This window comes from Lampris incognitus, chromosome 2, assembly GCF_029633865.1.
Source record: "Lampris incognitus isolate fLamInc1 chromosome 2, fLamInc1.hap2, whole genome shotgun sequence".
Classification (NCBI taxonomy): domain Eukaryota; kingdom Metazoa; phylum Chordata; class Actinopteri; order Lampriformes; family Lampridae; genus Lampris; species Lampris incognitus.
This window is the reverse complement of record NC_079212.1, coordinates 33859495-33887296: the sequence shown is the minus strand read 5'-3', so window position 1 is coordinate 33887296 and position 27802 is coordinate 33859495. Positions and strand designations below refer to the sequence as shown.

The 27802-nt window shown below is 42.5% G+C and overlaps 1 protein-coding gene across 2 annotated transcripts in view; it reads left to right on the top strand.

The window, feature by feature from the left end:
• Positions 1 to 3267: 3267 nt before the first annotated feature.
• The window catches only part of prkar2aa (protein kinase, cAMP-dependent, regulatory, type II, alpha A), a 79321-nt gene continuing 54786 nt past the window's right edge, over positions 3268 to 27802 (top strand). The window contains exons 1-2 of one of the 2 annotated variants that reach the window (XM_056273213.1): positions 3268 to 3994; positions 4881 to 5163. In XM_056273213.1, the coding sequence (XP_056129188.1) occupies positions 4914 to 5163 (250 nt within the window). In that variant the 5' untranslated portion in view covers positions 3268 to 3994; positions 4881 to 4913. Of the gene's footprint in view, positions 3995 to 4876; positions 5164 to 27802 lie in introns of both variants that reach the window. The other variant, XM_056273212.1, reaches the window with a different exon arrangement.

Genomic DNA, 27802 nt, shown 5'->3' with positions numbered 1-27802 from the left:
GCGACTGTACAGTGCGGGGGCGGGGGAACATGGTGACAGCCTCAACCCTGGCAGGGAGGGGAACGGCCCCCTGTGGAGTGATGTGGTGCCCGAGGAAGGTGATGGACGACTCCCCGAACTGACACTTAGCTGGGTTGATGATGAGGCCGTGTTCGCTGAGCCTGTCAAACAGCTGTCTGAGGTGCGTCATGTGTTCCTCCGCCGACGCGCTGGCCACGAGGATGTCGTCTAAGTACACAAACAAAAATGGCATGTCACGGAGCACAGAATCCATAAGGCGCTGAAACGTCTGCGCCGCCCCTTTAAGGCCGAAAGGCATACGTAAAAACTCAAAGAGCCCAAAGGGTGTGATGACAGCCGTTTTTGGGACATCCAGTGGGTGGACCGGCACTTGGTGATACCCCCGCACTAAGTCGATTTTGGAATAGATGGCAGCGCCCGCCAGGTGGGTAGAGAAATCTTGTATGTGCGGTATGGGGTACCGGTCGGGGGTCGTGGCATTGTTTAGGCGACGGTAGTCCCCGCACGGGCGCCAACCCCCGTTGGCCTTAGTAACCATGTGAAGAGGGGAAGCCCACGGGCTGTCAGAACGGCGGACAATGCCGAGGCGCTCCATAGTCGAAAACTCCTCCCTGGCTATTGCGAGCTTGGCCGAGTCGAGGCGTCGGGCCCGGGCGTAAACTGGGGGCCCCACTGTGGTGATATGATGTTCCACGCCGTGCTTGGCCACCGCCGAGGAGAAGGTGGGTGTGGTCAGCTCGGGGAAATTTGCGAGCAGGCGTTGGTATGGATCCCCGGTGGAGAGTGTGTTAGCGAGGCACAGCGCTCCAGCGCCCCCAAGCGTGCAGGGGTATGACGCAAAAGAGACGGCATCAATCACGCGACAGTTTTTAACATCCACCAGCAGGTTGAAAGCACAGAGGAAATCCGCACCTAGGAGCGGGGTGGATACAGCAGCCATCACAAAGTCCCAGCCGAAACGTCGGCCGCCAAAACACACGTCCACATGTCTGATACCGTACGTTCGAATGGACGTGCCGTTGGCGGCGTCCATCTGGGGGCCGTGACTGTCGGTCATCGTGTCCACAGCTTGTGCTGGTAGTATGCTGCGTTGAGCGCCAGAGTCAACCAGCAGCCGCCGGCCCGACAAGGAGTCTCTGATGAACAACAGCTTGCAGTCACGGCCGGCGCCCATAGCCGTTAACAAGCACCGGCCTTGGCGTTTCCCTGAACCCTGTAACTGCAGGGTTTGCGACACCGTTTTGCTTTTGCCCCAAACCTGGCATGGTAATAACAGAGCCCGTCGTCAGGTTGACGGCGGGCTGTCACCGCAGCCGCGGTGTCCATATAGTCGTACACACGTGGTGGTGGGGCGGTCTGCTGGGGTAGCAGGGCATGCACAAACTGTTGCCGGTTGGCCAGGAAAACCCTGTCTGCTTCAGCAGCCAGAGAACGGTAGTCCTTGGAGGCGGCGAGAGGAGAACTGGCCAGTGCTGTGCGTACAGGTGCGGGGAGCTGCCTCAGAAAAATGTGTGTGAAAAGAAAGGCCGGATCAGCTGATCCCAGCACAGACAGCATTTTTTCCATTAACTCAGACGGTTTGCCGTCGCCGAGGCCATTCGGGGACAGTAAACGGTCTGCCTTCTCCAGCTCCGACAGTTCAAATAGTTTCAGGAGGAATGTCTTTATAGCATCGTACTTGCCAGCAGCTGGCGGAGCTTCCAACAGTGTCATTGCTCGCGCCGTTGTCGATGCGTCTAACGCCGCCACTACGTGGAAGTACTGCGTTGCATCCTGCGTTATCCCTCTCAGCTGGAACTGGGCTTCCACATGTTGAAACCACGGCCGTGGATTATGCTGCCAAAAGTCGGGTAGCTTCACAGTAGCGGTGTAAATGCTAGCGTTAGCAATAGCCATGTTGTTAGCACCGGCGTCGTCGTTGTCAAACATACTCGTATTAGTTGTTCGATCACGTCGGGGTCACCAATGTGGAGTTAGAAAACAACGAGACAGGAGACGTGAGAGTAGACGTAGTCGAGGTAGTTTACTAGCTCCAACTTTACATGTCATATCTTCGACAACGACACTGAACTCTCTGGACCGGAAGCGGAAGTGCATTCTCTCTTAGGTGAATGTCTCTAGTTATATAGATGTGGGTCACCACAATATGCTAATTGTTTTAATGGCGTTTTCAAGTTGTATGCCTTTATTCTATTGCCCTTGTGCATTTGAATGGGCCTCGTTAAATCAAATTTGCCTCACGGGACAACGAAGGGTCTTGCATTTTGATTGAAGATCACAAGGATGTTGTTCTATTTACATTTTCCTCTGATTAAACTAAAATATTATTTTACTGCTCAGCAATTAGCACTCCGTTTCACATAGGTGTTACATGTTATATGTCCCCCCAGCAGAGGGAGACCGGAGGCTTGTATTAATCCCCATGCCCAATGGAGGACAGTATTTAAACCAATCAGAAAACGACTCGACAAATTAAATCTGGGTTTCCTGTGGCCATGGCAACGGCTTTAGGTCTATGAAAGCGAGGTGAGTGAGGACGAAGGAGAAGCTGGAGACTTGAGAGCATTACCTGGTCTGTGCTGGTATTTAAGCAAGCCTCTTAGTTTAGTGAAGATCTACTGGAACACACTGCAATCTTCCCTTAGGCTGATTTATTTAAGAGGGGACATTGATTCTAGGCCTTTGCCTGAGGAAAATATTTTTTAAAAAAGCAAAAAAAAGCGGAGAGATATGAAAGGGCAACGTGAAATCATTTTCGAGGTCTGAGTTCATTGGGTAAGAATTAAGAAAATATTCAGTTACATTTGGAGAATGGGGAAAACTAAACGATTGACAAGTGTATGACGTTGAATTACAACAGGTGTCTCACTCGTCTTCATTTTTTTCTTCGGCATCCCTTCAGACTAGACACGTGTATTACAAAATATCCTATGTATATTTACTTAAAACAGCGTGCTCGATGGGTGCATCTTTGGTACAAATCTTTGGCGTACAAATCCGAGTGCTCTGCATCTTGCAAGTCTTGTTTATATGGCCTGATAGTCTGACACACGATGGCAAAAGATCAAGTCAACTTGTCCACCGCCCTAAGAATGATCTTCACCGATTCAGTGGGGTTTGCAACAGATCTGAGGGTGCGTTCACCTTTACAAATCTTATGATTTGACAAGACCGATAAATTAGGTGCGGCGCTTTATTGGGGACCTTCAGAAACCTCGTTTTAACCCCGCCCTATACTGACGAGTCCCTGACTCAATTGGTTGGTACGCGATGACTGTTTTGTAATTGGTGAAACCGCCTATCATTCAATGTCAGATTGTCCAGAGTTAGCCACGCCCCGGGGAAAGTCAGTGCCAGTGGAGTGCCAGCGGACTGCCTCGAGGCCGGTACCGGATGTCCACCGAATTTGTTTATCCTTGACCCGTTATCCGTTTACAAAACCTCCAGAGTAGCTTTTCGTTGGTATTTCGTGTCAGAGTTGTCGGATATTTTTTCCGGTTTTTGTGTAGTTTGCCAAGCGTCGGGCTCTGGATTTGTCCCTCGGCTCTCACTGAACTAGTTATCGTGCTGCGGAGAGTGGAAATCGCCAAGCGGTTGCTAAAAAGCAGTTAGCAGGTGTGCTAGTTAGCCAGCTGGCCAGCTTTCCCCGCTGCCGTATCAAGTCCCACCCTCTTCCCCGGAGTGTAGACGTAGCTCCAGAGGCTGAACCGGAGAAGTCGAGCGCTTTTTTTCAGTCTAGCCAGCATCGCTCTACGGCTGGCTGGCTAAGCCAAGATTTGACTCACTAACGTTAGCTCGATAAACGCTAACGTCAATTCGTTGGGTTATAACGTTTTGATAAGCGTCTTCAGCGGAGGGTTACTGTCGCTACACTGGCAAGGAGACGGGTTAAGAAGAAGAGGCGAAACAGAAGAGGACAGGGAAGACATCGAGGAGGGGACTGGCTAGTTTAGCCGGGGAGACAGATTCGCACGTAAGTGACATACAGTAGAGTTAGCTAACTAGTTGCCTTACCGAAACGGTTTACTGGTCCGGTACTATTGGATTTGCTTGCAACGTTTATCCAGCTTGCCGCTTATCTGCGGCGTATCTCCCCGCGACCGGTTGGTCACACTACAGCTAACGGGGAAAGGTTTCCGTGAAAGGTAACGTTAACACACTGCAGTAGGTTGAAAGCAGTTGCCCTATGCTGTAAAAGTGAGCTGCATTACAATGGAGCACCACACTTCCACATCTGCCACATTTGTCATAGGAATTTCTTTTAGCGAGATACATGATCTCAGGTAAGGTGGCTAACCTGTCCCCCCCCCCCCCGATTTGTTAGCACACTAAGCTAGCGATATTTAAAAAAAGCTAACTACAATTAGATACTCTACCCATAAGGTAGAGTCGAGTAGGCACTTGGCTAGGTAATCCCATAGCGATAGTCGTCAACCCGCTGAAGTTGAAAACTCGTTTGCTAACGACACCTAACTTTAACATATGTGATAAAGTAGTCTTTTCTATTTATCTTTCGTGCCACAGCTAACGTTAGGCCTATATCTTCTTCTTTCAGACGGGTGCAGGCGTGGGAACTGTGCTCTGTCTCAGCGCTAGATTAGTTGGCTGCTCATCGTTGACAATATCGCATAGCTACAGTGCCATGTAGATCATCGCTGTCCTTGCGTCTGTCAACCACTCAAACATGATTACCATTGCACTAGTTTTCTAAACTGCTATTTTCCAGTCTAGCCACCAAGCACTGCTGTCATTATCCCCAAATACTTATATGGCTGCAGACATACAGACACTTATCCACACAAAAAAATTATTACTCAAATGGCTAACAAATTGTGAATCATCTCTCCGTCCGTAGCTAGATCGCAATCGCCGCCACCGAGCCACACACAACCATGAGTATTGAGATACCGGTGGGGTTGACAGAATTGCTGCAAGGCTACACTGTGGAGGTCCTGCGACAAAGACCGTCAGACCTGGTGGATTTTGCAGTACAGTACTTCACCCGTTTGCGGGACACCAGAAATCAGGATGCATCTGGCACTGGGGGCAAGCCGGGAAAAGGAGTGATGTTTGACGGAGAGCCGATGCAGACAGAGTCCAACGGAGAGGATGATGAAGATGACGATGATTCTGACTTTGAACGTAAGTTGATGCTGGTCAAATGAAGTGGTGATAAAGTGGATATGTGAGTGTGTTACTGCGTGTGAGAGAGAAAAAGATGGTTGGAAACTTAAGAGACAAGCAAGCAGAAAAGTGAGTGAAAGCAACGCCTGAGAAAGTGAAGGCAAGGCCTGAAAACATTGTCACTGATGTACTCAGTTTGTTGGTCTTTTTCTTGAGAGTGTAGAAAAGGTGGAGCAATTTCTCAGTGTACATGACAGTCTCCATATTTCCAGACACAATTTTTACACTTGAACCCACAATATCCCATTGAGTAGATAAGTTAGAGAGGAAGTCCTCATCTGCCTGTCTCACTCTTTTCTATCATTGAGCTATTAGAATTTAAGGCCATTACTGGTTTCATACATGATTAAATATCATTCTAGATAGGTCTTATTCTTACTGTGCTACTTTTTTGGTTGGATTTCACTCAGACCACTGGGATATTATATTTTGTTTGCTTTTCCACTTTAAAGTTGAAATTTATCCTGTCAAATCCTTAAGCACTTGGTTTGTCAGCAGTGGGTAATTTGTTCAGACAGTTGTCAATTTCAGTGTTGTTTCAGCTCCCTTTTTCCAAAATTGGTGCTTCAGGATGTAAGCATAATACATAGAATGTTTTTGCTGAAATTCTCTGAAATTAGAGCACAGAATGGAACTTGGAGCTACTGATTGTATTTGTAAAGTTTGTATTTATTTTTGCTTGTTTTCTGCATTGACAATGACAAAAGGATAAAGGCAGGATTTGAAGAGCTAGAATCTTGGAAGCATGTGCGCCTAATGTTGAATTCTTGTTCCCTATAACTACAGAGAGAAGTTTCTGGCAACTTGAGATTTAAAGCAAAGAGTGCCATTTGTCTATTTGGCCTATTTTCACTCTGTTTTTGTCACTGCTCCCAAATTTGTAAAGTGTTGCTTCGGGAACAATGTTACTATAGAGCCCTGAATGAGAACACCTTACATGTGTTAGATTTATCAGGGAGGCGGGGTAGTGAAGTATTGATAGTCACAATACACACGCCATCTCACTTCAGATCTTTTCCTTTGCTTTATGGGTAGGCAGGCAGGCAGAAGATCCAAATGCTTCCACAGCTCAGCCCATAGCAGCTCTTCCCTGCTATGAGCTGCTAAGAGCAACATGACCTAGATCAGATCACAGTGTGCTGTAGAGCCACGGGCTGTTACCTTGTGAATGGAGGTTCTGTGTTTTCTCAATGAGCAGCTCAGCATTGATGAGCTCTGTATCTATCTCAGGCATATCTCGTGCAGTCCAGTGATGCACGGGGTACATATTTCGGGCAGTGTTGGGGCATTTCGCCAATGATTTTGTCCAAGGGAATAAGGAGTTGACACCAGTTACCAACACCATGCTGGTAAATTATGACTGTTTCTGGTGAAGTTTGTCTCCCTACTAGCCGTTTTGGTCATTTTTTAAAATTAATTTTTTTGTTGTGTTCTTGTAAAATACCGAAAATGGCTTGTGAATTTTGGAAACTACCATGTGCTCTGGCTGGGAGGAAAAAAAAACAGGTTTTTGCTCCATTTATTTCTGTAGTATTTTTCAATTTTCCTTTTGATTCTTTCATTGTGTAAGATACTGCATAGATATCCATCCTGAGTCATAATAAATACCCGGCCCTTTTGAAGGCAATGTTGGCCAAACGTTTAGTTTACAAACATTTCTCATATATCATCACTCTTGGGAGATTCAGGCAAGTTGGCTGTAAAAGTGAGAAGGGGATTTTGGGTTTCCACACTCGTGCAAGTATAGCTGGGGCACTGTCAAACAGCTGTGACCTCAGTTTCAAGGGCTTTGAGGGTGTGTTTGTGTCTCCACATCTGTGTGTGTGCTCGCCTATCAAAAAACCTACAGATATGGTATGACTTGATTCATGCCTATTCAAATTCAAGCTCTATGGGAACAGGTTCTGACTTGAAAGTGGTTACAAATTTTGAATAAATTGGTTAAGAAAAGAGTTTCAAAGCTGCTTATTGGATGCTAAAAGGGTAGTTCAGTCGCTATTGCGAAATAAGTGAAATACATTGAACATTAAAAGTGTTTAAAAAGGCTTTACTCTGCTCCCATGACCTGCTGACCTAATGTCCTAATCACTGGTTATGTCGTGTGTCAACAATGCATGTAGACTGTTTATGACACTGCTGACTAGAACAACACTCAAATGTGTTGTGAACTTCACTAAAGAAAATAGCAACACAGCAAAAACACGATTGTTTGAGTGGCTGTTGCAGCTAGAAAAGTGCTTTATAAAATGCAATTTGATTGATTTGATTGATTGATTGATTGATTGATTTAGTAACGTAATTTGATGCAAGGGGGTAAGAATCGTCAATATGGTAAAGCATTTACTACAGAATGATTTAAGACAAAGATTGATCAATTTTTGATGTCTCTCTCTCTGTCCCAGTCGTCTTAACACCGAAATTCAGCTAGTGTTAGTACCATTAGCACCTTGCACTCGTTTTTTTTTTCATTGAAAAAAAAAGAGAAATTATACAACAGCTAATTGTATACTTGGGCAGCCCACCCAAGTAAAACTGAAAGCCCTAGGTAAGGGAAACACTATGGTATATAGTGTCTGAACCCTACCTGCTTCATTGAGATGATAGTTAATGCCTCTGGACCGCCCCCCCCCCCCCCATAAAAAAATCATGATAACTGGAGCTGGATTTGAGAAGCCAAACCGGAATTGGAACAATTAAATCTAAATCTAAACAATACTCAACCGTAACTCTTACTAGAACATTCTGATAAGAAATCGGCTGTGAATATTTTCCTTAAATCATAAAAGTCCGCTGCAAGAAGAGTAAGTCGATTCTGGATTACTGTCCCACGGAGGAAGCTTTTCCCTAGATGCAGTAGGGTCACACGCAGGACATCCATGACAATGGATTACTCAACTTGGTTAGTAGACACTGGCCCCAGGGGACCCTCATTTCCAAAATGTGTGTAGGGAACAGCACAGGCCTGTATAGCTAAAGACATCATGTGCTGCTGCCTGACCTTTGCTTTAGCCTTTGGACCCACAGAGCGCTACAGTGCTACTATTTTTTGGTCCTAAAAATACATTCATGTTACCAGGAACTCTTTACAAAAGGAGTACATTTGCAAACTTGCCGCTTAAAAGTAGGCATGGAAATTTTCAGTGAATTTTCACAGTTGGCAGCATTTAATATCCTCCTTGCGTTGCCAAATTTCTAAACTGAGAAGTTTGTGCTCTCTGTCTTCACAGAGCCAAGACTTTTGTGTCCAATTTGTTCAATTTAGTGTCATTACAGAGATTTGTGAGAAACTCAGTACATGTGAAAAATTATTTAAATTTTGCAACGCATGTTAAAGTAGAATAAAACCATAATTCCAGGACCACAAATCCAAAAGCACTAACATTTTAATTAATAAAGAGGGAGCACATGGGACTTAGCAGGATAAGGGTTATCACAAAATATCAAACTTATTATTTAAATCATATCTGTGTATAACCAAATGTGAAGCAAATCACAGAAACACTACTTATGTTTGAGAATGTTGAGAATCTTAATGGTGCAAGTTATTTATAACCGAAGCTCAAGCCTGGTTTCACCATGTTATTCCCTTGTACAGCTGAGGACTCAGAAATTGATTCTCTCACCCTTGGATTCAAGCAGATGAAACACGTTACTGCTCATGTCATGTGTTGCCAGATATTAGCTGGAGACCCATTTTGGGGTCTGACCCATAATGTAGTTTAAAAAATCAGGCTGTTGGGGAATACTGTATTAGGTTTTAACAGCCCACAACAGGCCTCTACAGGCAGAAGAGGCTTTGATCAACCCAGGATTAAAACGGAATTCATTAGGGTAGAGGTAATTAATTAAGATGAACATGGCTATTGTATAACACTAATAGCATTTGTATCTGAGATTCATTTCTCTCTCTTGATAAATCATTATTTTCAAAATAAAAAAAATCCACCTTTCCTCTTATCAGTCAACTATTGTTAGGCTGCGCTTTCTTGTAATGAAATGATTCATTGTAGTGCTCTTAACCTTCTATTTGCGCTTACAGGAAATTGTTCCGGATGAGTGTCGGATAGATGCCTGAAATGTAAATGAAGTAGATAGCTGTTTATTTAATGTATGCTCATATGGACAGTATGGTCTTAACAGCACAATTTACCATTGCGAGGGTTGTCTGGCCCTTGCCAACTAAATCCACAGCAGGATCACAACGTAAACCTAAGCTCCTTGACAAAAGTGGGCATTGTTGTGAATACAAATTTATATGCCTCCATCATAGGGGGAGATGCCCAGAGTTTGATCTTATTATCAATCACTAAGCAGTGGCATTGGGCTAATGTTTAGGATGCCTTAACATAATGAAGATAAGTAAGACCTGCTATAGTAAGCAGGGCTACAAAAATGGACCAGTGTTAAAAATTTTAATTGAAGTAAGTTGAAGGAATAGTTTGTATTTTATGAATTCTGTCCTTACCTTATACTCACTTTTCATGTAGTACATAGTTATAGGTTTCATTTTCACAGTTATCCATCCGTTTAATCATACTGACTGTAAAAACGACTGTAAAGTTTTCAAATGACAATTTGAATTTGCTATGATAGACTGCTTGTAGTGCCATGTTAACTGGCTGAAGCATAGAGTGCTTTTTTTGTACTGAACAAGCACTGTGGATTTGTCCGCCATTAATTGCATTGAACAGTCAAAGGCAAGCTGAAGCTGCATGTCCAATATGAAGAAAAGGCTGGATGACTGGGAAAATAAGGGATCCAATATAGTGCAATATTTGCCAATAACTGATCATTTTCATGGTCATTTCAGCTGATACCTATGCTGTCATTTTCCATTTCATTGGATCATAACCATGTGTCTTAGTTTCCACTAGTGGAGATTACCTGTTGATAATGATAAGAATATGAAATGTGCACCAATAACATATTTTAAGCAATTATTGGCTGATATTGATAAGATGACCAACATATCATGCACTCTTTGTGTGAATGAAACCCAGCTATGTACTACATGAGTGGTGAGTGTAAAATAGGGATAAACTTGGAAAAAATCAGAACAATTCCTTTAAGTTTACAAAAAAGGGTGGGCAATTCAATATTATTGTTTATCGTCTATCAGTGGTATTGTACTCAGATTAAATTTGGATATTTTCATTTTGTAATTGACAATATTGTTGTCTAGATTAATGATAGTGACAGTCTCTCACCTAAAATTTCACACATAATGAGGTCTGAAATATTGGAGGGAGTTTTGTTTCAAAACTAGTTTTGGTTTGACATGACACTTTACCAAACAGTTATGCGTGATGGACCTCAGTTGGATTTATAAACATGATATTTTTGCATATGTAAGCATATATGATGTAGGCCTACATTCAAATCACATAAAATTCCCAATGATTATCATGATAATATTTCCCATATTGCCCAGCACTGTCAACATAATAACTGAGTAACCTGCTCTTTCCATGAAAAGCCCTGAGCAGGTGAAAGCTTGACTCCATATTGTTTACACCTGTTGGAATTAAGTTGAACTATGAAGTGTAGAGGGCGGCACAGTAGTGCAGTGGTTAGCGCGGTCACCTCACAGCAAGAAGGTCCTGGGTTCAGTCCAGGTGGTCATCCCGGGTCGTCCTCTGTGTGGAATTTGCATGTTCTCCCCGTGTCTGTGTGGGTTTCCTCCGAGGGCTCCAGTTTCCTCCCACAGTCCAAAGACACGTAGGTCAGGTGAATCGGCCGTACTAAATTGTCCCTAGGTATGAATGTTTGTTTATGTCGGCCCTGTGATGGCCTGGTGGAGGAAAGGCCCGACGATTCCCAGTGAGGATAAAAGATGTGGATTTTCCAAGGGACTGGGGGATAAAGCAGATATCTTAAGAGCGAGAAGAGAGGTGGAGGGGGATAGAGAGAAACGTTTGCAGAAGCAATGACTGGCATACACTACGTCTCAGTAACCCTGACAGAATATAACAAAGCTTCGCAGCCAGGAGACGCATAACAGACTCTTCTGTTCCTAGTTGGTCTTCATCTTCCAGATCTTACAGAAGATAAATGGGAGATTTTTATGCAAGGCTATTTATCAAGGCACATTGAAGGATTCCTGTGCACTGTACGTCCACTCGAGTATCTTTTTTTTTTGTTGGCTTAAATTCATCGGTTAGCAGTTTCATCATCCTTTGACCGCAGTCAAGCATGCATTCACAATGTCACGCCAGTATTCCGTTTCCCATTTGATTTGGTAGGTCTTGAACATTTATTTGAGTGTCTTTTGAAATACAGTCTATGTAGTTGAAAGGCTGCTTCCTCTGTTAGGACATGGGAGACGCATACAGATAATGTTGGATATAATCTGATCTTTTGCTCTGTAGCAATGTGCTCTCCCCTGTGCAACTGTGGTTGAGATAGGTGGTGTATCACCGTAGATTTCAGCGTTGGTTTTGTGCTCCCGCCAGGAGATGTTCTTAACTCTCATAAGTATGTATGTTCCGCCAAGTCTCGCCTGAAAATCTTTTTTCATGGTCCATGTCTCCGACCCATAAAGTAAGATACTTTCAACACAGGCTCTGAAGAATGCTAGTTTTGTCTTGTCAGCAGTCTAATAATCATGTATGAGTCTTAGGGCTGCACAATTAATCGAATATTAATCGCGATCACGATTTTGGCTTCCCACAATTAATTGAATATGATCGACTGCGATATTGACATTTACAATGCGTGCTCCGCTCATGGAATGCTCCGCTGTATATCAAATCAAGCGCTTCCTAAACTAACCGCCTTACCAATCACAACTGTTCCCTTTAAGTGCCAACTCTGCAGCGGCAGCCTGTGCAAAAAGTTTCTGGTTGTTGCAGCTGCAGTCCAGAGTAGACGAGTAAGGGCAAAACGGATATCAAATTCCTGGAGCAGAAGGCAAAAGGCAAAGAGCTTGTCCCTCGAAACAGATCATCATCCCTTGTTGGGAAATATTTTGGATTTAGAGCAAGTGATGTCAACCAAGAACAAGTCATATGCAAAGAGTGCCATAGAATTGTGTGTGTGCCACAAAGCAACACAACTAATCTTTTCAACCACCTGAAAAAACCACCACAAACTGCAGTACCTTGAATGTATGAAGGCCAAGAAGAATAACGTTGCTAATGTTAGCTCACTGAATCCCTGTCCAACGTCAACTCAGACATCCATAACAGCAACCCTGTACAGTTCGTCACTGTATCCATCCAGCTCCCAAAGACAGACTGAAATAACCAATGCAATCGCATTCCATTTGGCCAAAGATATGTGTCCAATAAACACTATGAGCAATGAAGGCTTCAGGAAAATGGCCAACACACTGGACAAAAGGTGTGTGATCCCCTCACGCAATTATTTTTCCAAAGCGGCATTACCTGCACTGTATGCAAAACGTCGAGGGGAAATAGAGAGCGATGTCACAGCTGTCGAGTACTTTGTGACTGCCACTGACCTTTGGTCAAGCAGAACAATGGAGCCGTACTTGAGCCTGACAATTCCATTACATCAACGGTAATTTTTAAATGAATAGTCGATGCTTGTAAATGTCATTTTTTTCTCACAAGACCACACAGGAGAATTTTTTTTTTTACAAATTTATTTCTGATTTTTCCCTTTTTCTCCCAATTTAGTGGCTAGTCGCTCCCTATTCTAATTCAAATACCCACCCTCGTACTGTATGCGTTCGCCAATTGCATCTCTCCGGCCGGCAGTCTCAAAGGAGACGCCTCCCCACTTCCGTGACAAGGTGAATCCAGGCCGAACCACTGCTTTTTCCGACACACCCAGAGATGCATTCATGTGACGAACACAAACCCACTCCGCCCCCCTCCCGAAGACAGCGTTGCCAGTTATAGGCCCTTTTCACATGACGTCAGAGAACTTCTGTTCTGACTCCTTGCAGGGTATGCTAACTTCCGGACGGACTATGGAGTTTACACAGTCGCTCACAAACCTGCCTGAAATACAGCTAGATGAGGTACCACGGATTGCCGAAACATTTGCATTAACCAAACGGTCCAAACTCAACAAAGGCTACACATTCTTCATTGAACGGTACCTGTTTGATTATGCTAAATAACTTATGTTAAAGGCAATAACTTTAAATCATAGTGAGGAAAAAAAAGCGAGCTCTTGAAAGAGAGAGAGAGAGAGAGAGAGAGAGAGAGAGATCTTGAGAGAGATGTTCAGATAGAGAGAGAGAGAGAGAGATCTTGAATTCAACTAAATAACTTTTAGAAAGATCACGCCATCTCAACCAATCTGAAAATGAAGATACTACAAACAGAAGTGAAGGATGGACTTTGCCTAAAATAGATGAAAAGAAAATCAGTGCTGCCGAAATGTGGTTTTGCTGCTCTTTGCTGAGAATAGGTCGGATGGAAAAACGAACAAATGAAAGTGTGCTACAGCAACTCGGAACAAATATGATCTTTCTGTCGACCATTCAGAGACGAAAACTAAAATATTTCAGCCATGCTATGTGTCATAAGACTTGCAGTATTATGAAAAATAGATAGACGGATGGACAGACAGTCAGAAAAAATTACTTTAAAGAAAGACAGACAGAATCATAGTCATAATCATATGACTATGATTAGCTAGTCTTAACGTTACCTTTCGAAGTTACTTCAGGCTAAGCATTCCTACATTTTCAGAAGTCATCTCAACATCCATGAGTTATCTACGGCGCAAACAGAAGTGAAGATAACCTGCTTCGCGGAAGTTAATTCACGTCATTGTGAAAAGGGCCTATTGCTGCTTCATCGAATCTGGCCATAGTCGGATTTGACGAGACCGAGGCGCTAACCCCGGTCCACAGTGGGCAACTGCATCCACACAAAGCCAATGCTTAGACCACTACACCACCGCCGACCCACAGGAGAATTATTTTAAAAGAAAATATATTTTTTCTCTAAAACTCACAATAATCGTGATCTCAATATTGATCAAAATAATTTCTGATTATCATTTTGTCCATAATCGTGCAGCCCTAATGAGTCTTTTATTCATATACATGAGAATTTTTAAAGAAAACGTTGAGGGAAATCTCAGAGCCACAAAAGAAACCCATAATGGGCATTATTTTCATTTTTGTGTGAGCAGTTGTCTCTTGTCAGGCAGTAGCACTCTCCATTTAGAATGAGTCTTTATTTTGGCATGAAAATATTTGAGTTCACGTGTATACTTAATTTATTTGAACAGGTTTTAGTCGAAAAACCTTTGGCATCTTCTGATGTTCAATTCTAAAGTCAGTCTTGGCATGTGAAGGCATTTTGAAGTGCAGAATAAACTCATAAATTGAACGATGCTTAAGCAATTAAGGCCGTGATACATAGTATTTCCTGGACAATTGAATCAGTTCATCTGGACACAAAGTTTAGTGGGATAAACGTGTCATCACTTGGTCAATCTCAGCTGACTGCAGGTATCCCCACCCTTATAAACAGTACAGTTGCCTAACAACCGAAACTGGTGATCTAACACAGGTTTCATATGCAGATTGCTGTGACCATTAATTAGAGTTACAATGGCCACGTGTACTATTCAGAGTATTGAGGAAAAGCTGCAATCACAGCATTGTAAGATGGCGACAGATGTACTCTTTGCCCCCCTCCTCAGTTCAAGGATGGTCGTTCCCTCTTCACATAGATGGCCTCTTGGACTCCCCTTTCAAACCAGTGTTCCTCCCTATAAAGGATGTGCACATCCTCATCCTCGAAAGAGTTTTTGCAGCTATTCCCCAATCCTCTGTGAATAATACACGTGGCCATTGTAACTCTTATTAGTGGTGGTGGCAATGTGAATAAGGTTGGGGATACCTGCAGTCAGCTGAGACTGACCAAGTGATGAAACGTTTATCCCACTAAACTTTGTGTCCAGATTAACTGATTCAATTTTCTGGGATTTCTATACCTGGATTATTGAGCATGCATCAAGACATAGTCAGCATTTAAATGAAATGCTGGAACAATTCCAGAATCAGAATCAGATTTATTGCCAAGTACAAGAACATACAAGGAATTTGTCTTGGTATGTTGGTGCAAGAGGGAAAATAAAAGATAAAAATGGTAAAAATAAAATAAATATTAACGTAAAAGTTTAAGAATAACAAAATTATATATATATGTAAGGTGCAATAAGGTGAAATCAATACCACTTCAGAGTTGAATGTGAGACCACATGACAGCCCCTGATGCCCAGCACTGGGTGGCAAGAGCTGTATTTGCAAACAACTAAATTAGAATTTTAAGATGTTGTTTACAGAATAAGAGTTATTTACAGGGTAGTGCAGGTTTTATGCAGGGTGACCATATATAGAGAGCACAGTAGGGAAGACGCAATCATTTATTAGTCATTGCTTTCTTTTGACCATAGTTCAATAACAGGTTTTAGTCCTCTTGTCAGCAATTGTCAGTCCAAATTCCTACAGTGTTTATTTACTGTAATGTAACAACAGTATCTGAGAGGGAGTTTTCTTCTTTCCGTAACATCCAATGGTCTGTGATCTGTTGGATGCACCAGAGTACCCTTAATCACGGTAGAAAAAGTCTACTGTATATATGTCTGTATAGCAGTTACCTGTGTCCATCCATCCATTATCTGAATGGCTTATCCTGCTCTCAAGGTCGCGGGGATGCTGGAGCCTATCCAAGCAGTCATTGGGCGGCAAGCGGGGAGACACCCTGGACAGGCTGACACACACACACGCACACACACACATACCTGGGGCAATTGAGTATGGCCGATTCACCTGACCTACATGTCTTTGGACTGTAGGAGGAAACCAGAGCACCCGGAGAAAACTCACGCAGGCACGGGGAGAACATGCAAACTCTACACAGAGGACAGTGGTCAGCGCGTTCACCTCACAGCAAGAAGGTTCTGGGTTTGAGCCCTGGGGTTGTCCAACCTCGGGGGTCGTCCCAGGTCATCCTCTGTGTGGAGTTACCTATATGTGCACTGACTAAATGCACTGACTTTTAAGTATTAAAAACCAAACAGACCCCTGGTTACCACCGTAGTTGGCATAGCATCCAATACAACGTTAGCCAAATTCTATGGGAATTATCAGTGCAGTTGGAACGCATCTTTGATCCATGATATTGCTCTGTTTTCCCTTGGACAGTGATTTTTCATTTAGTTTGGATATATATATATATATATATATATATATATATATATATATATATATATATACACTACTGTTCAAAAGTTTGGGATCACCCAAACAATTTCGTGTTTTCCATGAAAAGTCACACTTATTCACCACCATATGTTGTGAAATGAATAGAAAATAGAGTCAAGACATTGACAAGGTTAGAAATAATGATTTGTATTTGAAATAAGATTTTTTTTACATCAAACTTTGCTTTCGTCAAAGAATCCTCCATTTGCAGCAATTACAGCATTGCAGACCTTTGGCATTCTAGCTGTTAATTTGTTGAGGTAATCTGGAGAAATTGCACCCCACGCTTCCAGAAGCAGCTCCCACAAGTTGGATTGGTTGGATGGGCACTTCTTTGAGCAGATTGAGTTTCTGGAGCATCACATTTGTGGGGTCAATTAAACGCTCAAAATGGCCAGAAAAAGAGAACTTTCATCTGAAACTCGACAGTCTATTCTTGTTCTTAGAAATGAAGGCTATTCCATGCGAGAAATTGCTAAGAAATTGAAGATTTCCTACACCGGTGTGTACTACTCCCTTCAGAGGACAGCACAAACAGGCTCTAACAGGTACTATTTAATGAAGATGCCAGTTGGGGACCTGTGAGGCGTCTGTTTCTCAAACTAGAGACTCTAATGTACTTATCTTCTTGCTCAGTTGTGTAACGCGGCCTCCCACTTCTTTTTCTACTCTGGTTAGAGCCTGTTTGTGCTGTCCTCTGAAGGGAGTAGTACACACCGGTGTAGGAAATCTTCAATTTCTTAGCAATTTCTCGCATGGAATAGCCTTCATTTCTAAGAACAAGAATAGACTGTCGAGTTTCAGATGAAAGTTCTCTTTTTCTGGCCATTTTGAGCGTTTAATTGACCCCACAAATGTGATGCTCCAGAAACTCAGTCTGCTCAAAGAAGTGCCCATCCAACCAATCCAACTTGTGGGAGCTGCTTCTGGAAGCGTGGGGTGCAATTTCTCCAGATTACCTCAACAAATTAACAGCTAGAATGCCAAAGGTCTGCAATGCTGTAATTGCTGCAAATGGAGGATTCTTTGACGAAAGCAAAGTTTGATGTAAAAAAAATCTTATTTCAAATACAAATCATTATTTCTAACCTTGTCAATGTCTTGACTCTATTTTCTATTCATTTCACAACATATGGTGGTGAATAAGTGTGACTTTTCATGGAAAACACAAAATTGTTTGGGTGATCCCAAACTTTTGAACGGTAGTGTATATATATATATGTTAGTTTGGATATGCGTGTTCTTGTATTTTTCAGATGTTTTTGTCTTTGTGTTGTACTGCTGTGGGCTGGGGTAAACAGCATTTGGTTTCATTTCATATATGCAAGTGCATGAAACGAAATGACAAATGGTGTTCGTAATTCCTGACTCCTGTTTTAAACTACCTAGTCTATGATAATGTATAGGGTATAAAACAGGGTCATGAATGAAAGAGGTGGATGCAACTGCAGAACAAGCTCTAATTCCTTGCTCACTGCTAACATTACAAGCAACCAGAAGTCAGGAGTTTAAAGGTGGCATTGGAGGACTTAATGATATCCCATTGGCTGTAGAACTATCATATTAGACCAACGTGCTGCCAGAGAAAATAATATTCAGGGACAGAGGATGAGGGGATTTATGTTATGATGAAAAGCTGATCCCCTGCCAGCAACTCCACCTCTGAGCAGCAGCGAAATGAATTTGGAGACCAGTCTTGTCATTGTGATCTATCAGTTTAGATAAACCAGTTTGGTCGCCAGCCTCTACCTCCAGAGACGTGTCAGAAAAAAATCCAGTGGCACGCACTGGTAGATGCTTTCTTGATATGATAAGGCCACTCATTGTGTGGAGTAGACCAATGCACTACTCGTTTGTTTGCTGCTTGAAACCTTGGGGTCAACGTGGCTTGTAGCATGATCACATAAATGTAAGGCAAATTCTGCCCCCCCCCCCCACACACACACTTTCATTCTTTCTTGAGCCTTCCTTTGCCATCTCTCCTTCTCTGACCCATTCTTCTTGGCTTTACTTTCCACCTCTTTCCTTCTTTCTTTCTCAACTTCTCGCCTTTGCTCTCCACCGTTTCTCTTGCTCTCTCTTTGACCTCCTTTTAACCTTTCAGGTTATTAGTGACTGTCTTGTCCAACCTAGTTGTCACTCGCTCAACTGCAGTCTCATTGTATAAAAAACAACTCCTACTACAAGGAGTAATTGATGCACCAGCTGACACTTGTCTACTACTGATGGCAAATAAGAAAAGAATATCTAAGCCTGCTCTATTTGGTTTGTTTCTGTTGAAATATCAGTTTATCATTGTCTACTCTAATCGCTTTTCTGCGTTTTTATTTCCTATAATGTTTCCATTCTAATCACTCGCTGTCAATTGTATTTGATGAATTGTCATCACCATGGCTACATGTAGGAGGTGGCCATTAGCGCAAACAAACAATACTGAGATGTCCATGCTCAGTTATCCCTCAGGGACTGTGTGTGTGTGTGTGTGTGTGTGTGTGTGTGTGTGTGTGTGTATGGGGGGGGGGTTGAGGGAGATGCAGTGACCATACGCATCCAACATGTATGTCTGTTTGAATGTGTGCATTTGTGCATGTCTTCATACTTGTGTATGTTGCTGGTCTACATGCTGTGTTGTGCAACAGGTGACCTGATTAGCAGCCTGCAGAGTGTGTATCTGCTTTGCGTTTAGCCTGCAGGTAAATCCAATGCTCCCTAACATCCCTATAGAGCCCTGCTGCGCTGGCTGACTGACGAAGCTAAGTGGAAAAGCCCTGGGACGGCTAATACTACTGTTTGGCTGTCTACCTGTTAGAGTAACAGTCTGTCTACGTGTTTGTTTAATTACCTGCTTTCTACTTGGTTGTTTCCCATTTCATCTTCCCATTTGCTGTGTCAGTTTATTGGCATATCTACAGGTTTTGTTTTTTTTGTTTCCATACCTTGGTCTTCGCTCTTCCTGCCTGTTTATTGGACCATGTATCTGTCCCACCTCTTTCTTTACATTCATTTTCTGTCCACCCGGTTCTGCATCTTTCAGTTGCCCTGCAGCGTCTCTGCATGTTGGTCTTTCTTGTCTGTCTCCTTACTTGTACTCTACTTCCCTCTTCGTCCTTCCTATCTGTTTCTGCATCTTTACATAGCCTGTGTACCTGTTGGCATGTTTATCTACGTGTCTTTCTCTCTGTCAGATTATTTTTCTGTTATCTCTCTCCGTGCCTGTGTCAGTTTATGAAAATGAAGTTAGGTTAGTTACTGTTCGACGGGCTGGTTGGAATCATGCCAGGCAGCAGACCTTGTAGTAGTGCTGGGTAGGAATTTATCAAATGTATTGCTAAACCTTAAGTCACATGTCACATTCACAAATTCAAATTGGATCAAAAGGAATTGAATCAAGTGCAACTGGACTTGGTTATATATCCGTGAAGACGTTTCGCCTCTCATCCAAGAGGCTTCATCAGTTTGTGCCTTTCTGACTAGACCAAGGTAGTCTGACTAGACTAGACCAAGCTAGTCAGACTAGCTTGGTCTAGTCAGAAAGGCACGAACTGATGAAGCCTCTTGGATGAGAGGCGAAACATCTTCACGGATATATCACCAAGTCCAGTTGTACTTGATTCAATTCCTTTGGATAACTATGACCTGGATGAATGAGAACATTCATAGACATTCAAATTGGATGCCAACAAGTGCCTGAAGTTCAAGGTAAACTTCCAGACCTGTTATCCATGTGAGAAAACCTGTGCCTTTAGCCATTTGAAGCATGGATGTCTCTCTGCATCTGCAAAGAGATAATCTCGTTGATAGGAGAACACGAATGCACAGAAAGTTTACATTTTTATTATGTGATGCCATAATGATCACCTGGTTGGTCACCCTTAATTGAGCACAGAGAGAAAGATGGAATAGGAAATGGAAAGTACGCGAAGCAAGACTGAGAAATCAAGGAAGAATGAGAAAGGAACTAACACAAATTGACACTGAAAGCAAGAAAAAACCTGACAGAACAAGAGAGAAGGGACCAGAAGACTTGCAAAAAAGGAAATGTTGATCTAGTGGAGAAACAGAAAATAGATGTAAAATGCCAGAGGGAGGACAGGAGATGAACAGTGGAGACAGGAGAAAAGGGAACGAGAGAGATTGGGGCACGGTAGGATAGTGTGTAGCACAGTCTGATCAGCCTCTGTGCACTGATAGCCATCATTTGAACTTTGGCAGTTCCTCATTCCCTGTTCATCAGCTGTCGCTAGTGGAAGAGCAGAAAAATGGGGCGGGTGCAGTTTTTCCACTGACACTACATCTCCCACCCCTACTCCTGCTTGGACTTCACATGGCTAATTGCCGTTATAATTTCTCTGTTTTATTATCTCATTCTGTCTGTTTATCATTTTCTATCTCTCAAAGAGGAAAGTTCTTGCCCATTCTGTCTTTGTCTGTTTTTTCACACATCTTAGTCCTGTCTTCTCCTCCTGAAATTTGGAGGGTCATGTCCAGTGAAATTCCAGCAAATTCTAATAATCTTGTTCATTTGTTACACTAATTCCACTGACACTAACACTAGCACTAACTAATTCCAGAGGGGCTGGGATAAGAGGGAATGCTATATAACCTTTCTGTCCCCTTGTTGTGTAATCTACCATATGCACCATAATACACAAGCAGCCTCTCAAGGTTTGTATGGGCTAATAGTCTTATTATTTGGCATGCATGTTCACACATTCACACAATTGATGTCATCTTAGAACATATAAGAATTAGTTTATAGGGCCAACAGATAATTTCATACCTATGCCAGCTATCATGACGTGGACTTGACAAAACTAGTTGTGGGGATGCACAGTTAAGCCAAGCCCCCACACACTGTTCAATTTTGGCTCTTTTAGTGCCGTCTCAGACAAGTTTTTCAAATTGTGGGCAAATCTTTCATTGTGAACTGTGGTTGGGTGTCTTGGGTTCTACAATATGACAGGGTTAAGGGTCACCGACAGAGTGCCAATGCACCGAGTTGGAGACTTTGATGGATAGTGATAATGGCTTACATTTATATAGCTCTTTATCTAGACACCTAAAGCATTTCACAGTGAAGATGGCGAAACGCACCTCAACCACCACCAATGTGTAGCACCCACCTGGGTGATGCACGGCACTCATTTTGCGCCAGAACGCTCACCACACATCAGCTTGAGGTGGATAGGGATGAATCATTGAGTGAATTACATGGGGGGGGGGTGATTAGGTGGCCAGATGGAGAGAGCCAGGTTGGGAATTTTGCCTGAACACCTGGGGACCCCCTACTCTTTGCGATAAGTGACCACAGTGAGTCAGGACCTCGGTTTTAACATGTCATCCGAAGGATGGCATCTCCTACAGCACAGCTGGCCCGTCACTGCACTGGGACTTTGGGATTTTTTTGTTGTTTTAGGACCAGAGGAAAGATGGTTAAAAAGTTCTAACAGTGTCAGAAAAATTGGGCTGTGGTCATATAGAGTGGTAGGGGATGCAATGATAAAAACTATGGCTATGACACCCTCTGTGACCAATAGGTGCATGGTAGAAAATGACAGCGACTGAACAGTATATAATTCACAAAAAGGATTACATTGCTCAGTTCTCCCTTTCTGTGTGAGTGTGTGTATAGCTGTAGGGAAATCAATGAAAGTCATCTACTAGTCTAAAATACCCTACACTTTTGTGAAAAATAGCCTGCAATATTATTGTACCTCAAACTCACTTTGGAGAATTGCCAACCCATGTTGTCTGATTTTTGGATTTCTTCAAGCAAAAATCGTGGTTATTATGCAACTGCATGTTTTTTTTTGTGCGACCATTTTGAATTTCCGTAAGACCAGGTTGCCTTTTTGTGTTGGGCATGATCAACTTGCCATTGGCTGAGGTTGTATTGTTTCCATTTGCACAATTTGACAGTAGTCCATCTTCAACTTGCAGTCACAAAGGGGATTTGTCAAGGTTTTCATTTTGCTATTGTACAATGTGACATACAATTAACATCCATTAACATGCAAGATGGCCAAAACTGCATCGTATGTGGGAGCCTTTAATCAGGTAAAACTGTATCTAATTATGGTTGAACTTTTGAATATCTGGTAAACATTACGTCCTTTTATATGATGGAAAAAGTGTCTCTTTTTCCTTTCAAAACAAAAATAATTGTTGGACATTGAGAAAAAATCTTGTACCGTTGTCCTGATTATCTTTGAAGCTATAATAGAGCAGACCTTACTAGTGTTATTTCCTAGCTTATTTTAGCAAGCTGTGAATGAGTTAATATTTGAAGTTGCATGAGGGACATTTTTTATGGTAAAATATTGCTTTTAATTGTTATTGGTGTTGAAAATCTCCCCCAAGCCCCAGTTTAAAAAAAAAAAACAGTTTGTTACATGAATTGCCGATTTTACCTGTTTGTCGATTACTGAGCATGTCAAGGACTTCTCCACGAAATCTTTACTGGTGCACAGAAAGTGATATAATTTACGTATTTAAGAACAGTTATCTAATGTGTACATTATATTTACACTTAAAAATTTAAATCAATTACTTTGATATTGTTTGTATACAACTACTACTACTACTTTCGGCTGCTCCTGTTAGGGGTCACCACAGCGGATCATCCGTTTCCATTTCTTCCTGTCTTCTGCATCTCTCTCTGTCGCACCAGCCACCTGCATGTCTTCCCTCACCACATCCATAAACCTCCTCTTTGGCCTTCCTCTTTTCCTCTTCCCTGGCAGCTCCATATTCATCATCCTTCTCCCAATATACCCAGCATCTCTCCTCCACACATGTCCAAACCATCTCAATCTTGCCTCTCTTGCTTTGTCTCCAAACCGTCCAACTTGAGCAGTCCCTCTAATATAATCATTCCTAATCCTGTCCGTCTTCGTCACTCCCAGTGAAAATCTTAGCATCTTCAACTCTGCCACCTCCAGCTCTGCCTCTTGTCTTTTCGTCAGTGCCACTGTCTCCAAGCCATATAACATAGCTGGTCTCACAACCATCTTGTAAACCTTCCCTTTAACTCTTGCAGGTACCCTTCTGTCTCAAATCACTCCTGACACTCTTCTCCACCCACTCCACCCTGCCTGACTCTCTTCTTCACCTTTCTCCTGCACTCCCCGTTACTTTGGACAGTTGACCCCACGTATTTAAACTCATGCCTTTGTCACCTCCACTCCTTGCATCTTGACCATTCCACTGTCCTCCCTCTCATTCATGCATAGGTATTCCGTCTTGCTCCTACTGACTTTCATTCCTCTTCTCTCCAGTGCATACCTCCACCTCCCCAGGCTATCCTCAACCCGCACCCTATTCTCGCCACAGATCACAGTTGTTTGTATACAAATGAAAGAAAAAAAAACGATTGCAGTGTTAGAAGCCATGCGGAATAGTCTCTGACTGTTTTCTCATGTCATTCAAGCAACATGAAACAGAATTTTGGAAATTACCCTCAATTTAAACATCGTGTAGCATTGTCTACCATTATTGGGTAGAAATTCCCTCCTGTTGGGATCAGTCTACATGATTTCAGCCTGATTTTGACATGATTTTATCGTTGCCAACAATTTTCCAGCATCTGGCCCAATTATGAATGACGAACAGGTGTCTTTACCCTGTGTAGTGTGACATAATTGAAGAACAGCGATGTGGCGTCTGGGACACTCCATGACACACCGACAAAAAGTCTAGCATGTCAGAATTTTTTGTATTTTCCTGCCTAGTCTGACATCTCCTACGACGTGTTCCTTGATGTTGACCAATAGAATGACACAGTGCTTTCTGGGGCACATATGTATCTAAACATGGCAAAGAGAAATCGATGCTGCTATTGCTGCTTTCAGGTGGAACAGACGAAACCAAGGAGAGGTTCATTGAGCAGTGGCAAAAATACCCCTGCCTTTTTGACATTTTCTCGAGGTAGTATCATGACAGAGTCAAAAAAGATAGGCTAGATGTTGGCAAGAAATAGCAGAGGGTCTTCAGCCATCCAGTGAGGAGCTGGTATGCTAGGTTATCATTCCCCAGTAGCACTACCACAGCAGCATCCAGAATTGCTTTTTCTTTCTTTTTATTTTCAGCACACAAGACTGTCAGCATCACTCATAGCTTTTCTATAGCCATGAGTGACAATTTCTTGACCTTCCTCCCCGATGACCTATGAACTTGTGCAAGATCGTGATCATATGATGGTTGCTCAGGGTCATACTTGTAGTGTTCCCAGTCTCTCAGCCAAGACACAGCAATAATGTATGGCACTATGATTGCCTAATCTGACATGGTAACTATCGTGAAAGACAAAAATATCATGTAGTCTGATCCCGGCTTTATGCAGCTTTAAGAAAAGCAGGATGCCAGCAGTGTAGCGCAATACCTTACAGCTCTGCCAATCTCAAACTCTATTCAGCTTGGTTTACTGAAGGAAGTGCATTTACAACAATGGATTCAAAAGCAAACCCTTGACTTTGATGTTTTGTATGAAAGCTTAAGCAGCTAAATGTTGGGCATCAAAGCTCTGTAGAAGTTTAAGTGTGAAAATGAAAACATTAGCTGGCTGTGAACGCCAGCTGAGCTCTGTTGAGAGGAGAGGCATGGGAGTGGGGTTCATTGGGTCACAATGGACAGGGAAAACGGCAGGTAGAGAGGCGGGATGAAAAAGGCAGACTGGGGAAATGAGAATTGAAGAGAGATGGCATGGGGACTGGCTGAGTGAAAGGACATGGAAGGAAAGAGACACTAGGAGATGGTGTGGAAAAGAAGGGAGAGGAGTGAGAGAGGGTGGATGGGCAAAGAGAGATGGGAGGGAGGGGTACAAATTTAGAGAGGGATACAGTGGGGGAGAAGGTGGAGTGAGTGAGAAAATGATGAGGGGTTAAAGGAAGGAATGAGAGGAGTCATGAAAGGGAATAAGAGAGAAAGACAGACGGAGGTTGTGCTTGCATGAGAGAGGCTGATTTTGAGAATGTGTAAATCTGTTCCTTTGTGATCGTTGCTGTTGGCTGACTCCACATTTGTCAAAGTTGGCTAAAATGTGGCTTCAGTCCTTTGACTGCTGAGTTTGAATCCTCACGTTTCCCCAGCAGTGAAATACACACACCTGTTTGACAAAGGAAACCTCACATTCTCTGCAGTGCAAATGTATTTCAGCATAGCACTTCATGCAGAAATGGAGAAAATGATTTCACACTAGAATGACCAAAGACGGTCATATGACCGTTTTGGATTTTCAAAGTTTAATAACTTTGTGGGGGAAAAAAGATACAGACCTGCCACTCCATGAATGCTCCTAAAATTGCATATATTTGCATTAAAATTTGTTTTGGATCAATTGTACACACAAAAACAAAAAAGTTATGATAAGATCTACCTAAAATGACCATGACCAGTCAAAACGACGGCACGTAATTTGCGTGTGATTGTGCGCGTCATGTCACTATTTACAATGTGTGGTGGTCACATAATTTCCTTTGTTGCTCTGTTCTAGAAAAAAAAACTAGCATTCTCCAATGCAGATTAATAGTCTAAGTTAATTAATAGTCTCCAGTGCAGATTAATAGTTGCTGTATTTGCAGGTGTTGGACAGCGGCCATTTTTAATTGTTTGAAAAATATTATTAAAGTTGCTAAAATGTTAATTTTGGTGTCAGTCGTTTTTTAGTAGAACCAATACCAGCACGGTAAAGGAGAGGGAGAAAATAAGTGCAGGGGAGGGGCAGAGGAAGAGAGGGAGAGTTTGAATGAGCAAGAGAGAATGAATGAAAGAGGAAAAAGAAAGATGGCAACTAGGGCTAACACAGGCCACCCACCAAATCCCGCTATTATGACTGTGGCTTCTTGGTTTGACTACCTTACTATGTCCTAGCTTTGCACATATCTAGCCATTGTTCAAATGTCTGTTTTATTCTGAAAACTGTTAAAACATATGGAAAATGGCTAGTGAATTTTGGTTTTTGGCAGAAAAATACTTTGTTGCTCTGCATACAGATTTATTTTAAGAAATCCGGGAATTTGTCTTGTCTGTTGAAAAAAATAATCAACAGGAAGAATTGGAGAGAAAGTTGAAGTCAGTCAAGTGTGAGGAAGATTGCAGGTGGGCAGGTTGGGGGAGATAGCCAAAATAGCAGGCACCAAGGCTTGAAATCTGGTTCTAAACAGAAACAGATAATAACTTAGTAAAACCCAGAGTATTGATAAGGTCTGACATTATTGGTTCTGTTATCGGTACTGGAGAAATTGGGGGGTGAGATTTCCCTAGTAGCAAATACAGTTTTCAAGTAATTCCTGCAACCGTCACAGTCATATTCTCACTGTCCCTCCCTCTCAGTGCCTATCTTTGACCGAGGAGGGCTGTGCTCTTATGGACAACTTGATAGGCGTTTGTGTCATCACGGCAGAGAGAATAAAATGTTCAAAAGTGTCATTATTCTTTACCTGAGTCTATGAGGACAGTGCATGTTGCCAAAAGTGAAATAAAACCCTTACAAGTAAGGGAGCAATAAGAGTGTTTTATCCAAACGTGTTGACCAAGCATAACAGAAATGTATGAAAATCCCCAGTTTTAGACTGCTATGCTCGCAGTCCATCCCTTGCAAGTCCCATCGTTCTCACCCACTGCAGGTATGTTGTACCAGAGCTGTAGATCTGGAGTCTGCTAGTCTAATTACAAATTATTACAAACAAGCTAATGAATGAAAGCTAATGGCTTAGCTAATCAGAATCAGAAAAAGAATCATTGATTCTGATTCAGCCCTGCTTTCAAAGCTAATGGCTTAGCTAATTGTTTGGCTATGAGTATATTTTAAAAATCTGGTAACTTTTTGTAGATTGTCAGGTTCAGGCTTCAAGCAACATGATCCAACCCATTTACCACCTGTCGCAGCCAAACCCAAAGTCCTTTTACACTAGTAGCCAGAGAATGATAAATCGATGTTATTCTTTTTTTCCTTTTTAACCATACAGTCTCAAAGAACTGAAAAAGTACCAAATTGATAAGTGGTGTCAATAAGAGTAGTGGTATCAATCAAATTCTTATGGTACCCACTCCAAACCAAAGCAGATATACTGCCTGGTCAAGTGGGGTCACCCATCATGACTTGTAGTAAAGGCCCAATACTGAATATGATACTCACTTTCATGTCTTCACATTGAATTTTTGACCATGTTTTTAGTTGCCACATTAAAAGACCCATATACTCGCTTTCAACCATATCTGCATTTATTACTCAAAGGGTTTCCATGTCTGTAATGTCCAGCAGAGTTTCCTACTTTTTCTGTATTGTCGGAGCTTGCTGTAGAAATCTCCCTTACTTCTGCGGTACAATGATGTTTTACTGATGTAACTGTGTGGCTGAAGAACTACTGCTGAGAAATGGGGAGGTAAATTTCACTTTTGATC